Source organism: Acinonyx jubatus, chromosome F2 (assembly GCF_027475565.1).
Source record: "Acinonyx jubatus isolate Ajub_Pintada_27869175 chromosome F2, VMU_Ajub_asm_v1.0, whole genome shotgun sequence".
Lineage (NCBI taxonomy): Eukaryota > Metazoa > Chordata > Mammalia > Carnivora > Felidae > Acinonyx > Acinonyx jubatus.
Genome location: NC_069394.1, coordinates 65870104 through 65882905, shown reverse-complemented (window position 1 = coordinate 65882905; position 12802 = coordinate 65870104). Strand labels below are relative to the sequence as shown.

Sequence of the window (12802 nt, the reverse complement as noted above, 5' to 3'; positions counted from 1 at the left end):
GGAAGTGGTTAGTCTGGGAATCAAAACCAGGCTAAACTTCTTGGCACAGAACTTTGCTGAGATGGTTGGTGGGTCCTCAAGTTTACATAAACAAGACCAAGGGGATGGTATAATCATCGAAAAATACTCAGGATAAATCTCTGCTTTTGGCACCCACTCTGACAGTGGCCTTTCTTCTCTGATAGGTATCATCTGTCCATATTGTTTAGAGGAAAATCTACTAACTGCATGAAAACATGGGGATGTAAAAGCAACAAACCAAACTACATGATACCAAGTTTTGAAGGTTGTTAGGTAGTAACAGCTAGAACGGTTTAAATGGAAGATAGATTTTAATCTCAAGTACAGAAAAGTATAAAAATACATACGAATCCCAAAGCAGTACCAAATGGTTTGTTAGCTACCAGAAGTTTTGCAAAGATTATATCCCTCTACAGAAAATACCTTACCCAACTAGTTTTGCCCTTTAGATATTTCAGAACAGCTGTCATGGAAGATTCCTCTAGATTCAGGATTGCTTTCAAGGAAAAGAGGCTACAACATGAACACTGATGGTCTGTTTAGGCAAAATTCAGTATTCACACCTAAAGGATGCTTAGAAATCATCTGATCTTTTACAGAACAATTGATATGCCCAGATCATTTGGTTTGGGTTTTTGTTGTTGTTGTTGTTGTTTGTTGGTTTTGTTTTAGTTTGGTATGGGCTTTTTGTTTTTAGGATTAGAGTAAGGTGACTACGGTAGGGAAGAGAAGAGTTTGAGGTACATAAATAGGCACAGAATTCTGTCTGGATGTTGTTTTTTCCACATTAACTTGAAGGACACTGAGGTATCTAGCCTATTACCAACAGAATCTAATAACATAATAGCAGCCTTTGTTCAATAGTCCAATTTCATTTGACGTGTCAACTATTCCTTCATGGAAAACTACATGCATAAGTTTTATTCTACTGTATCTAATATGATTTCATGGCCCTTTTAAACTTTCTTTTTTTAAAAAAAATGTTTATTTATTTTTGAGAGAGAGAGAGCAGGGAAGGGACAGAGAGTGGGGGGAGGGGAGGACAGAGGATCTGAAGCAGGCTCTGTACTAATAGCACAGAGTCCCATGTGGAGCTTGAACTCAGGAACCTTGAGATCCTGACCTGAGCCAAAGTTGGACACTTAACTGACTGAGCCACCCAGGCACCCCGGCCCTTTGAAACTTTCTATTGAGGAACAACATGGCAGTGGGAAGGATAATCTCAAGGACCTGGGACAAATTTATTAAACTTGAAACGTTACCCCCAAACTTATATTTAGGGTAAAATCTGGGAAGGTGTAGGAAAAATACTCATTTTTCACTCAAAACTATTTTAACTGGCAACAAAACACTATACTTACGAAAGTTCTGCTTTGTCATGCCAGCTAGTGTCCATTCATGTAGCAGCTTCATAAAATCACTCAGGGCTTCAGAGTTGAATGCATGTGCCTACCTCATTGCTTTGAAATCAGTGGCATTCTAACCCAGTGGGATAATTTTACCAGTGAAGTCATCAGAACATATTAGCCCATCTTCAGTAGTTCTAGGAAGAACTGTGTTTGTCAGAGTACTTTTAAATGTATGGAGTTTGAGTTTATACATCACATTGCATTTCAGCAAGACTGCTTTATAATTGTCCCCCATTTCATTGTTATTTTTTAAGCTTAAAACAACAGAAATAAATTTCACTTACACGGTTAGATTGATCAATTACTTCAAAAATCACAGCTGTATCTGTCTGGTATCTATAAAAGATAGGTACCTTTTAAAGAGATGGCTATATAAAAAATAAAATTTTATGTTATTAGATTTTATTACCTAGAGAAAAAAAGTCCTTTCATTCATGATTTGCTCAAAACTAAGTCTGCAGCATTGCAAAAATTATACTATTTACATATGTAATATACAGCACTGTATAAATTTAAGGTATAAATAATTTGACTTACATATATTATGAAATGATTACCACCAAAAGTTTAGTTAACATCCATCATCTCATAGAGGTGCCAAAAAGGAAAAAAATGTTTTTTTCCTTTGTGGTTTTTTTTCCCTTGTGAGGAGAACTCTTAGGATCTACTCTCTTAACAACTTTCAAATATGTCATACAGCAGTATTAACTATAGCCATCATGTTGTATGCTGCAGACATTTCTAAATCCTAATTCCTATTAGTTCAATGCCACTTTTACCTCAGTAAATTATGTATAAGTGAACTTAAAAAAAAAAAAAAGAATAGCCTGGACTCTTTCCCAAGAACTTCCCTCCACTGCATGCATTATTGCTGCCCCTTTTTGGATCATGAGCGTGAATTACTTTCAGGACTCTTGGCCATAGCCAAGAGGGCCTGAGCTTGCTTTCTATCCCTAATAATAATTATGTCCTATATAATAATTATTATTATCCTTTCTCCTAAGTAGAAAAGTGACTGGACGAACCCAAAAGGACTAGGCTCTTCTTCCTCTGATTCAGATTTTCTTCTATTGCAGACTGGATTTGAGGACCCTCCCCTCCAGGTACAGGCTGCAGCTTCGGGGAGTGGGAGTGGAGCTGATTCTGAGCCAGCTCGCCACGTCTTCTCCTTTTCCTGGTTGAACTCCCTGAATGAGTGATGTTCATTCCAACTGTTGCCCTCTGTCTGCCTGGCTGAGATGCACACCAGCAGCAGGGAACCTAGATGAAATTAATACAATGCAGGTGATGAAAGGGACCTCTGAACAGGATTTCTGCAAAAAACCCAACCAAAACAAAACAAAAACCCCTTTAATTCCAGATGACTTTCCAGAGGGAAAACAAGTTTGAAAAACATGGTTGCTGAAAGCATTGGAAAAAAGAAACTTATCTTATGAAAATCTTTTATTGTGTGGGAAACATTATAAAGAGTATGTAGGTGTGATATGTGTGCGTGTGTCTGTAACAAGTGGCAAGTGTTGAAAAAGTATACACTACACTCTTGTCTCTAATAGGCATTGGCTTTTGTTATTATATCATAGTAGCTCTTATTCTTTCTTCTTTAACCGTGCAGTTGGTCAGTGAAATTCAGTGTTAATTCAGAAGTGACTGATTTATCAATATATGGACAAAAGGTAAATCATTGACCAAAGATATGAAACATTTTCCAAAGGTTTCCTCATTTCCGTAACAGATGTCACTCATATATCCAGAAATGTTCTTTAACTCTGGTGATATTTCCATAGTCCAGAAGGCTGAAGGCCTGGGACATTTCTTGTGACATTTTTCTAATCTTAGTTAGATGTGCAGATATCAAGCAATTAAATTGAAAAAGAATTTCCATCAGCAATTGTCTACTTTCCTTATGTATCTACTGAGGCACCAACCTGGTGAACTATAGAATAACTGCATGTATTTAAATATATGTACACATACAATACACATATAAAATACATGCATATTTAAATCATGCTTTATTTGTCCCACCATGATGCCTCTTTCAAAACATAAGTATAACTTTATTCTGTATGAACTCTTAAATAAATGCTGTTTTTAACAACTTAGTCTTATAATGACTTATTCAGTGTTTCATGTTATCTTATTAATACATCAGTCAAGTGTATTTAAGGGGTCCCACAGGAAGAAGCATCTACAGACATCCAAATTAATTTTGAAGTATTAAACATTCAATTGAATTTCTGTAAGTTGTAACTCAACTACCAAAGATAAATGCATTATAAAACTAATTGGCTGCACCTGTTCCATTTTAGAAATGCTAGAGATAATTTGTATCCTTAAGAATTAAACTAAGATTGGTATAGACATAAATGAGAAGCGCACTTGTGAAGTTATTAAAGTCAAAATACTTTTTATATAAAAAGTTTCCCAAGTGCCATTTCACAGCATTATATTTAAGTGTAGAAACTATTGAGTTTCTCCTATTAGAAGTAGGCACTGGCAAATAGCATAGAAGAAGTATATTTTATGGTGCTAATGTAGTAGCTTCATAAAGTGAGACTTTCTCATACAAAAAAAAAAAAAAAAAAAAAAAGGCAGCATGTTGGCCCTAGAGTTTGGAGGAATGCCCTGCCTCAACATTTCTCTTTTCCTTTCCTCCTTCCCTGCCCTTTCCAATTATTTAACATCTTATAGTTAATCAGGGTTAAATGTTATTTCTATTATGAATTGATCTACCATTCATAGAACTACCAAGTCTTAGAGCTGGAAGCAACTTCCCAAATTATTTAACTTAACCTCAGAGGAGCAACCTGAGGTACACAGATGAGTCCAAGGCGACTGCAGTATCTGTGTAAGCCACTTGACATATGTTTGTATTTTTAGTAGGAAATTAATGCAAAGAGTTTTCAGCACTTCTTGTGCTGCTGTCAGGTCGAAGGAAGCCAGGGGCTGGAAGTTTTACTCCTATGAATACTGAAAAGGAAAAATAAAGTCATGATTACCTTTGCAGCTTTTATTAAAAATATAAATGTTCGACATTCTCTTACACAACCAAATTGACCAATGATTGGTAAGATGTTTTTATTACTGAAACGTTTACAAGGAAAGGTTGATTCAAAGAGCTTACAGATTTTGTTTCACCTATCCAAGAGAATGACACTCTCTTTGGCTCAGACCACAACAAAATAAATTGAGTGACTTCTGCCTGCTTCAAAACATTTCATTCTGGGTCCATACTTTCTAAACACCATTAAAGACACCTGGAAATGGAAACTAAAAGTAGACAATACAAATAACATTTTGCTGCTGTTACTGTGTGTGAATACACTTTGTGCATGCTAATTAAGGAGATTAGGCTCTCTTGCTATACATCGTCTAGGCTTCAAGCTATATAAAAAAAATAAACAAATGGTATCAGAGCAACGCTATGGTACAGAATACTGTATTTGATTTTTTTATTATTATTATTTATTTATTTATTTATTTATTTATTTATTTTTTGCGTGCTAAATACTGCATCCTTTCGGCCAAACGCACAGTTTTATTTCCCAATAATCTCCATCAGTTTCCTGTTGCTGTGAGCTTGCTGCGCTAACTGCTCAGCCCTGGCCATTTCCAAGACTTCTCGGAGGAGGTGGAAGGTGAGATCCAGCGAGATGGGAGGTTCCTCTGATCGCCTCTGCCTCTCGAGTGTCTCCTGGCGGCTGCCGAGGGCGTTCTCGGCTCCGTGCTCAGCCGGACCTGCGGGGCTGTCGAGCGGGAGCGGGCGCCGGGGCAGCTGCAGCTGCTGCAGCAACGCTCGGAAAAAGTTGGCGGCCGCTTCGTCCGGTGAAAGGTGGCTGCCGCTGCCGCCAGAGACAGGTGAAGAGGCGGGCAAGAGGGGAGCAGCGGGGCTCTTGTTGAGGTTACCCAGGCGGAGGAAATATTCCTCTCCCATGCGGAGCAGGATGGGCCGAGCCTGTGGCTGTTGGGGCTGCTGGGGCTGCGGCGGCAGCTGGGAGAAATCCAGGGGCTGGGGCTGCTGAGGGGCCTGCCGGGCGCGCGGGATGGGTCCCCGGCTGAGGAGGGCCCTGCATGGCGGGCAGGGCAGGAAAGCCACCAGCAGGACGCCCGCGGACAAGAGAAGCGGCAGCCGCATGTTAGGGGCGCTCGCTGCGGCACAGAGGTGGGCGGAGAGCGGAATGAGAGAAGGGAAGAGAGAAAGAAAGAGTTGGTCAGAGTTGAGCTCAAACGGAAGGTGCGCTTGGGGGTCTTCCTACACTTACACCCGTGGACCTGCCTTAGGCGTTCGGGCAGGCACTGTCCGCGGTGCTGAAGCGCCCGAAATGGGACTTCTAGAGTTGGGGGGCGGGGCGGGGCAGGAAAGGGGACGCCTACAAGGCTCAGCACCAAAACTCAGCCCCACGCCAGGCTGGAGTGACCCTTCTCCTTCTGAGACCCTCGAAGGGTCTCTGAGTCCCCTTTCTAACGATCCCCAAAACTGATTCCCCGAGCTCTCGAGAAGATCTACAAATTTCATATCTCACCCGCTGTAAATACCCGCCCGCCTTCCGGATGTTTCAGCGTTGTCCTCCCAAATGAGAACTGCCTCCTCCTCCTCCTCCTCCTCCTCCTCCTCCTCCTTCTCCTCTTTCTCTATCCTAGCCCTGAAGTCCTTCTCTCAGGGGTCGGGATCGATGGCGGGGGAGGTGGGGGCTCGTCTACACCGCCAGTGACGAGTAACTGGCAGTTTGAAAAACGATTACCAACCGTCTAACTTTGCTTTTGACACATCCCAGTTACTATCAGAATCTTGAGGCACAGTCAGCAAATACACGCACACACTCAACATTCGGCCCCACCGGGACACCTGGCTCGGCCTCGCACACCGTGGCAGCCCAGGCAATGCAAAGTTGGAGGCACATTTCCGTCTAGGCGCTCCCTACCTTCTGAGGTGCTTCTGCAGGTGAGTGGGGCGCTGACGCCTCTCTGCAGAGGAAAGTCTCCGGGGCTTTTTCAAGGGTTTTCTTCTCTTCTCCTTTCTGTCTTCACTCTCTTTTTCTTCTCTTCTCCTTCTCTCCAGTCTCTCAACCGATTTGGGCTCTGAGTTTCTCCACACCAGAGCCTGGAGTGGGATTTTATAGCGTCGACCCTCTTCAGAAACCACGCAGCATTTGCCTAATAAGCTGACGCTCTCTTGACAGCTCGATTGCGTGCTGCCTCTGCTCCTGCATAAATCATAGGGCCCTGCCAGAGAACGAGGGGCAGAGTTTTGCTATCTCAACACTGAATCTCACATCCAATTATATCAACAGATATTTATCGCCTCCTTGGTGACGTCAACGAGCCCTAAAATGGAAGGGCTTCTTATGACTTGTCCATTGACAAAAATTCTTGAATGAGATTTCCCAAGTATGAAAACATACTGACCTCTTACTATGAAAGGTGAAATTTAGGGTCAGAAAAGAGACATCGAATGAGAGGGGAAGGGAAGAGTATGGGACAGGAGGTCTATCAATGCAGAGTCCTGTGGGGAAAGCAGCAAGCAGTTACAGGGGATCTGGATCCCGCTTTTTTCTCTCCCCCTGACTTCTCTGACCAGTTGTCTCTGGAAACACCTCAGCATCTAAACATATCCTTTTGCTAGAGACAAACTGTCCCATCACCTTTCTGCCTGGTTAAGGATGATGAACAAGGAGATGGAAGTGCAGGGACATCCAGCTTTTAAGCTTCTACCTGCGTTTTCTTCCCAAGAGTAAATAAAGGAATTGTGAGTTTGCAGAAGCAAGACCAATAAGTCTCTTGACACAAGACTCCAGTCTTTTAAATGATTGGCAGGAGCTGCTTCCATGATGAAGGGGCCCAAACCAGGGTCAGTTGGGGATGCAGCAAGATTTTAAATTCCCCCAGAAACTCACTGCTCCTCCTTTGTCTCTGTTAGAATCCAAAATTAATTGTTGATTTTTCTGTTCCCAAATTAGAGAGAGAAAGGACAAGCCAAAGGTGCATGAGTTACACAATCTTCATTTGGTCTACTTGATGAAAACCCAATGAGAGAAGAATCCATTCTAACTTCCTGTTCTATATTGGGAGAGGCGTAAACTGCCTGATAACAAGGCTGAATTCATTATTTGCATATTTTCACTGATGAATACTGAGTCTGTAAAAAGGTAATCTCATTCATTTTACTTCTAAATACTATCAACATCCATTATGGTATCCATATCAGGACACCCAGGTGTTTTGTTTTTTTTTTTAATCATTTCTTTTTCCAAATTTAAACGTGCTCCATGGAAGCCTGATAAGTAAATAAATGTTCTCTGCACTAACACAAAATGGAATGATAAGTCTGTAAAACCATACTCAAATTCCACATTAAATTGACACTATCATATAAGTGGGAGGCAATTACCTCTAATTTTGCCATTCAAAATGCAATTCCAAACTCTGGTGTCTATGATTTAATTCAGCTTATAGATAACCATCAGAGTTGTTTATCAGAAATCTCCCATGGCTCATTTCTGGTTAGCTCTGCTGCTTCCTTTGTAGCTACATGACAAATGATGCAATACATATTTCAACTCCTATTTTGGGTCTATACTAATTCACAACTGCTCTTAGAAACAAAAGGAAGGTAAAAAGAGAAATGATGGCAGTTTCCAGAGAATTCAGCCCATAGTTGCTCATTGTGCTATGGAATGTACTTTTATACGGAATGTACATAAGAGAACAAAAAAATGTGTCTTCTAGGAAAGATGCAGATTGTTAAAAGAAAATCAGAATTATAGAAAATGGGTGAGCTTCTATAGGAAAGCAGTGTTTTATGTTGGTAGGGGGCATACAGAACCTTGGTTTTTGTTATTGTGGGCTTTCCCCCCCTTTGAATGGATATTGACTTTTTTGCTTACTTTCCTTTATGACCCCTTCACTGTCCCCATTGGCAGAATCAGCTTAGATATCAATCTGGAGTTGAAAGTAGATTTGGAAGAAATTGTTCAGGTAAATGGATTCAGAAGAAGAACTAGGAAAAGGATAAGAGCATGAATTTAGCTAGGGAGGCCTGAGAGCTCCCTCCAGAGAAGACACATGTTTTGGACTCTAAACCCATACCCCTTAAGACCTCTCTCCTTTGGGCCATATGGAGGATGTTGTTTTATTATAGCTCCCTCATCACTGTTGAATCCTTGCTGTGAGATTTTCCTGAAGTAGGTAATTGGTAGAGGACAAAGTGGCTCTGAATAGGGGTGACGACAAAAGGCCTGGATCCCAGAGGAGTAGGAACTGTGCACAGTAGCCTTTACTCTCCACAATTTATCCAAAAGTTAGATCTCATCAAATCACTGAACATTTACATTAGAAATGACTTGAAGAGATCATTTGTTTTATTTTTTTTCTTTTTAAATCTTTTATTTTTTTAATATGAAATTTATTGTCAAATTGGTTTCCATACAACACCCAGTGCTCATCCCAACAGGTGCCCTCCTCAATGCCCAACACCTGCTTTCCCCTCCCTCCCACCCCCCATCAACCCTCAGTTTATTCTCAGTTTTTAAGAGAGATCATTTGTTTAAATGAGAACCAGAGAAGTTAAGTGACTTAACTGGTTAATGGTAAAGTCAGAATCAGAACCCAGTTCTTTGGACTAGCAGACTGTACTATTTCCATAATATAACAATACCCTTTGGAAACCCGCCCCCCCTTTCTAGCAGAGACACATAAACAAACAGAAGTAAGAAGATGAAGTTAGATAAAGTGACGCATTTATACACCATTCCTACCCTTTCCTTATATTAATAAATCTCCTAAGGAATGAGAACACAGGAGATTTTCTGTAAGTGCTGATGCCCCTGGAACATGATTTTATATTAAAAATTTTTTAATGTTTATTTCTGAGACAGAGAGACAGAGCATGAGTGGGAGAGGAGCAGAGAGAGAGGGAGACACAGAATCTGAAGCAGGCTCCAGGCTCTGAGCTGTCAGCACAGAGCCCGACTCGGGGCTCAAACTCACAAACCGTGAGATCATGATCTGAGCCAAAGTTAGTCACTCAACCGACTGAGCCACCCAGGCGCCCTAACCTGGAACATGATTTTATATTTTTATTTAAAAAAAAAAATTTTTTTTTTAACATTTATTCATCCCTGAAAGGCAGAGAGAGACAGCGCGCAAATGGGGGAGGGGCAGAGAGAGAGGGAGACACAGAAACAGAAGCAGGCTCCAGGCTCCGAGCTATCAGCACAGAGCCCGACGCGGGGCTCAAACTCACGGACCGCGAGATCACGACCCGAGCCGAAGTTGGCCACTTAACGACTGAGCCATCCAGGCGCCCCTGGAACCTGATTTTAAATCTCTGGGTGCACACACTGCAATTTACCTTTCAGCTGAATCTTGTAGTTATAACATGAGGTTTTTATATATATTGCCAACTTAAGATACATTAATTTGATTTTCCACCTTAGTTCATGTTGGAGAAAAAAGATCTTTGGATAAAATATAGTTATGTGGTTCTCAAAGTAATGATATACACGTGCGACTGAAGACATAATGTAAGGCAAAGGACGTATATGTGCAGTACACTTAATGTCCAAGTCCATAAAAATTACCACTGACAGATTTGATTTTACATGTAGGAATAACTTCTTGAAAGTAGTCATGGAAAACTAATCTAAATGCTTTTAGAACCCAGAAACACAACCCAAGGAACATGGGCATAAAAACAAGGATTACTTTACATTTTAAACCACATTTTTTCAATAAAAACATACTATAGGGTATAGTTAAATTTTTAGAGGCATGACACAGTAGCCCAATAAACAAAGAAGTATCAGAAATAATAGGTCACTGCTTGGCTTATTCGTGTCATCTGCATCTCCTTGCACTTTTGAGGAGTATCCCAATATGTGCTTCTATTAGCAAAATGCAAACAAAGTCTCTAAGTTTGCTAACTGGAATATTTGTTGAAACGAATCTACCATCTCCAGTGACAGCCTTTAGAAATGCCTAAGGTGGGGCGCCTGGGTGGTGCAGTCGGTTAAGCGTCCGACTTCAGCCAGGTCACGATCTCCCAGTCCGTGAGTTCGAGCCCCGCGACGGGCTCTGGGCTGATGGCTCGGACCCTGGAGCCTGTTTCCAATTCCGTGTCTCCCTCTCTCTCTGCCCCTCCCCCATTCGTGCTCTGTCTCTCTCTGTCCCAAAAATAAATAAACGTTGGGAAAAAAAAAAGAAATGCCTAAGGTAGACAGATGTTTTGGCAACTGTAATTGTGCTTCAGATAGATAAGTAACTGCCTTCGGCTTCCATAGGCAGTACTAGGGAACGGATCTCCAAGCACAAATATGTAACTGCCTCACCAGTAACAATAACTTTTATTATCAAAGCCATTCATCCACTTAGCAGAAAACTTGGAAAAAATCATAAAAGTATAAAGAAGAATACAAAATTCCTCAGATTCCAGAATCTAAATATAATCTCAGTTAATGTTTTACTGTTTCCCTTGAGAATTTTTCCTGAGCACATGCATTTATGTAACTGAGATAACAATATGTTCCTATCTTTGAATCTCTGCTTTTAATTTATTTTTAAAAAAAATTTTTTTTCAACGTTTTTATTTATTTTTGGGACAGAGAGAGACAGAGCATGAACAGGGGAGGGGCAAAGAGAGAGGGAGACACAGAATCGGAAACAGGCTCCAGGCTCCGAGCCATCAGCCCAGAGCCTGACGCGGGGCTCCAACTCACGGACCGTGAGATCGTGACCTGGCTGAAGCCGGAGCTTAACCGACTGCGCCACCCAGGCGCCCCTGAATCTCTGCTTTAAAAAAACAAAAACAAAAACAAAAACAAAACAAATCTCTCTCATTTAAAACTTAAAAGAAGTTGGTTGAAGCAATCTTTTCCATGTTCCTAGATTAGGTTTAGGACTTGTGCTCAATGCTCTCCTAACATCATGATTGTCTTCCATCCATAAAGCTCACATTTTATTTTATTTTTTTATTTATTTTTGAGAGAGAGAGCACAAGAGGGGGAGGGGCAGAGAGAGAGAGGGAGACACAGAATATGAAGCAGGCTCCAGGCTCTGAGCTGTCAGCACAGACCCCGACGTGGGACTCGAACTCATGAAATATGAGATCATGACCTCAGCTTAATTCAGTCGCTTAACCAACTGAGGCACCCAGGTGCACCATAAAGCTCACATTTTCAAATCGTTACTTGTACAATATGTATCTTTCTTGCTGGACTATAAGCTGTGTGGCAGAGACTTAAGTATTATAAACTTCCATATTCATTACTCCCAGCCCCTAGCATAGTGCTGAAACATATAGCTGATAATCAATAAACCTTCTAAATGGATGAACTATATAGAAAACTTGTTGAATGAATGTATAGAAAATGACCTATAAGCCTATCATCAAGAAATAACTAGATGAACATTTTATAACTAAAATTTTATATTTATTTTTTTCATTTAAAATATCTCAGACATGTTTCTGTATCTAAATGATACCCATTTTATTGACTACAAGGAGATGTACCACAATTTCTATTCATTCCTCATTGTAGATCACCATCCTAATGACCTGCTTTTTAATTTTTCATCTACATCTGACCCTTGTACCTTTAAGTACATCCACAGAATCATTTCCTGATACTTCAAATATAAACAACATCTCTTAACCCTCCAGACTGTAAATGAGAATATTAGTATCACTTCAGCTTTTCACATAGCTTTCTGCACCTTGATCTACCAGGCTTTCTCATCTGTAGATTGTCCATGTTAATACTTGTCTCACTTCTAGATTGTCCATTTTAATACTTTTATAATCATTAAGTCTTCTGTATTTTTACTATAGATTGATCTAAAAGTTAAAAAGCAATACAGTTTGTAATTATTGACTATGTAAAAATTGTTCACTGAATAAAAAAGTCATAGACTTTGATTACATTTCCTTGCCTTTGTTTTATAATACCAAATCATCTTTTTTTTATATTCAGTCTGATTTTTCCTAGAATTACTAGAATTTCCTAGAATTACTGACTTAATTTTGTTCCCATTTTTCTTTTAGATTCTCAATCATGACAAATCTGTTCCCTGTGTTTTATCATCCAATGTTGCTGATGAGAAATCCAATGTCATTCTGATTCTCATTTCTTTATAGGACCCTTTTCCCTCTCTCATTCTCACTTGAAGACTTTAGTATTTTGTCTTTGTTGTTGATGTTCTGAAATTTCACAATGCTATTGGGTCTTTCTTTACTTATCCATTTTAATTTGGAGATTCTTGCTCTTCAAGTGTAGGAAAATTTCTTGCATTACTAACTTCTATGATAATTTCCTCCACTTTCTGCTCTTTCTTTCTGGGACTTCATTTTTTTTTTTTTTTTTTTTTTTGAGAGAGAG

At 40.1% G+C, this 12802-nt stretch overlaps 2 protein-coding genes and 1 long non-coding RNA gene across 7 annotated transcripts in view; 1 reads left to right on the top strand and 2 right to left on the bottom strand.

The window, feature by feature from the left end:
* Nucleotides 1-3532, top strand: part of TRIM55 (tripartite motif containing 55) — a 43604-nt gene extending 40072 nt beyond the window's left edge. For all 5 annotated transcript variants that reach the window (XM_015077716.3, XM_053208707.1, XM_015077717.3 and 2 more), the window contains one exon: nt 2507-3532. In XM_015077716.3, the coding sequence (XP_014933202.1) occupies nt 2507-2517 (11 nt within the window). In that variant the 3' untranslated portion in view covers nt 2518-3532. The remainder of the gene's footprint in view (nt 1-2506) is intronic.
* The window catches only part of LOC128312916 (uncharacterized), a 32344-nt gene extending 27453 nt beyond the window's left edge, over nt 1-4891 (bottom strand). The window contains exon 1 of the long non-coding RNA XR_008292871.1: nt 2456-4891. This is a non-coding gene — a long non-coding RNA (uncharacterized LOC128312916). The remainder of the gene's footprint in view (nt 1-2455) is intronic.
* Nucleotides 4892-4908: 17 nt separating this feature from the next.
* Nucleotides 4909-8912, bottom strand: CRH (corticotropin releasing hormone). Its single transcript, XM_027042767.2, has 2 exons — nt 6353-8912; nt 4909-5579 (listed from the first exon to the last, which is right to left on the bottom strand). Exon 2 carries the CDS (start codon nt 5563-5565, stop codon nt 4969-4971), a length of 597 nt encoding a protein of 198 aa, XP_026898568.1. The 5' UTR covers nt 5566-5579; nt 6353-8912; the 3' UTR covers nt 4909-4968.
* Between the last annotated feature and the right edge of the window lie 3890 nt (nt 8913-12802).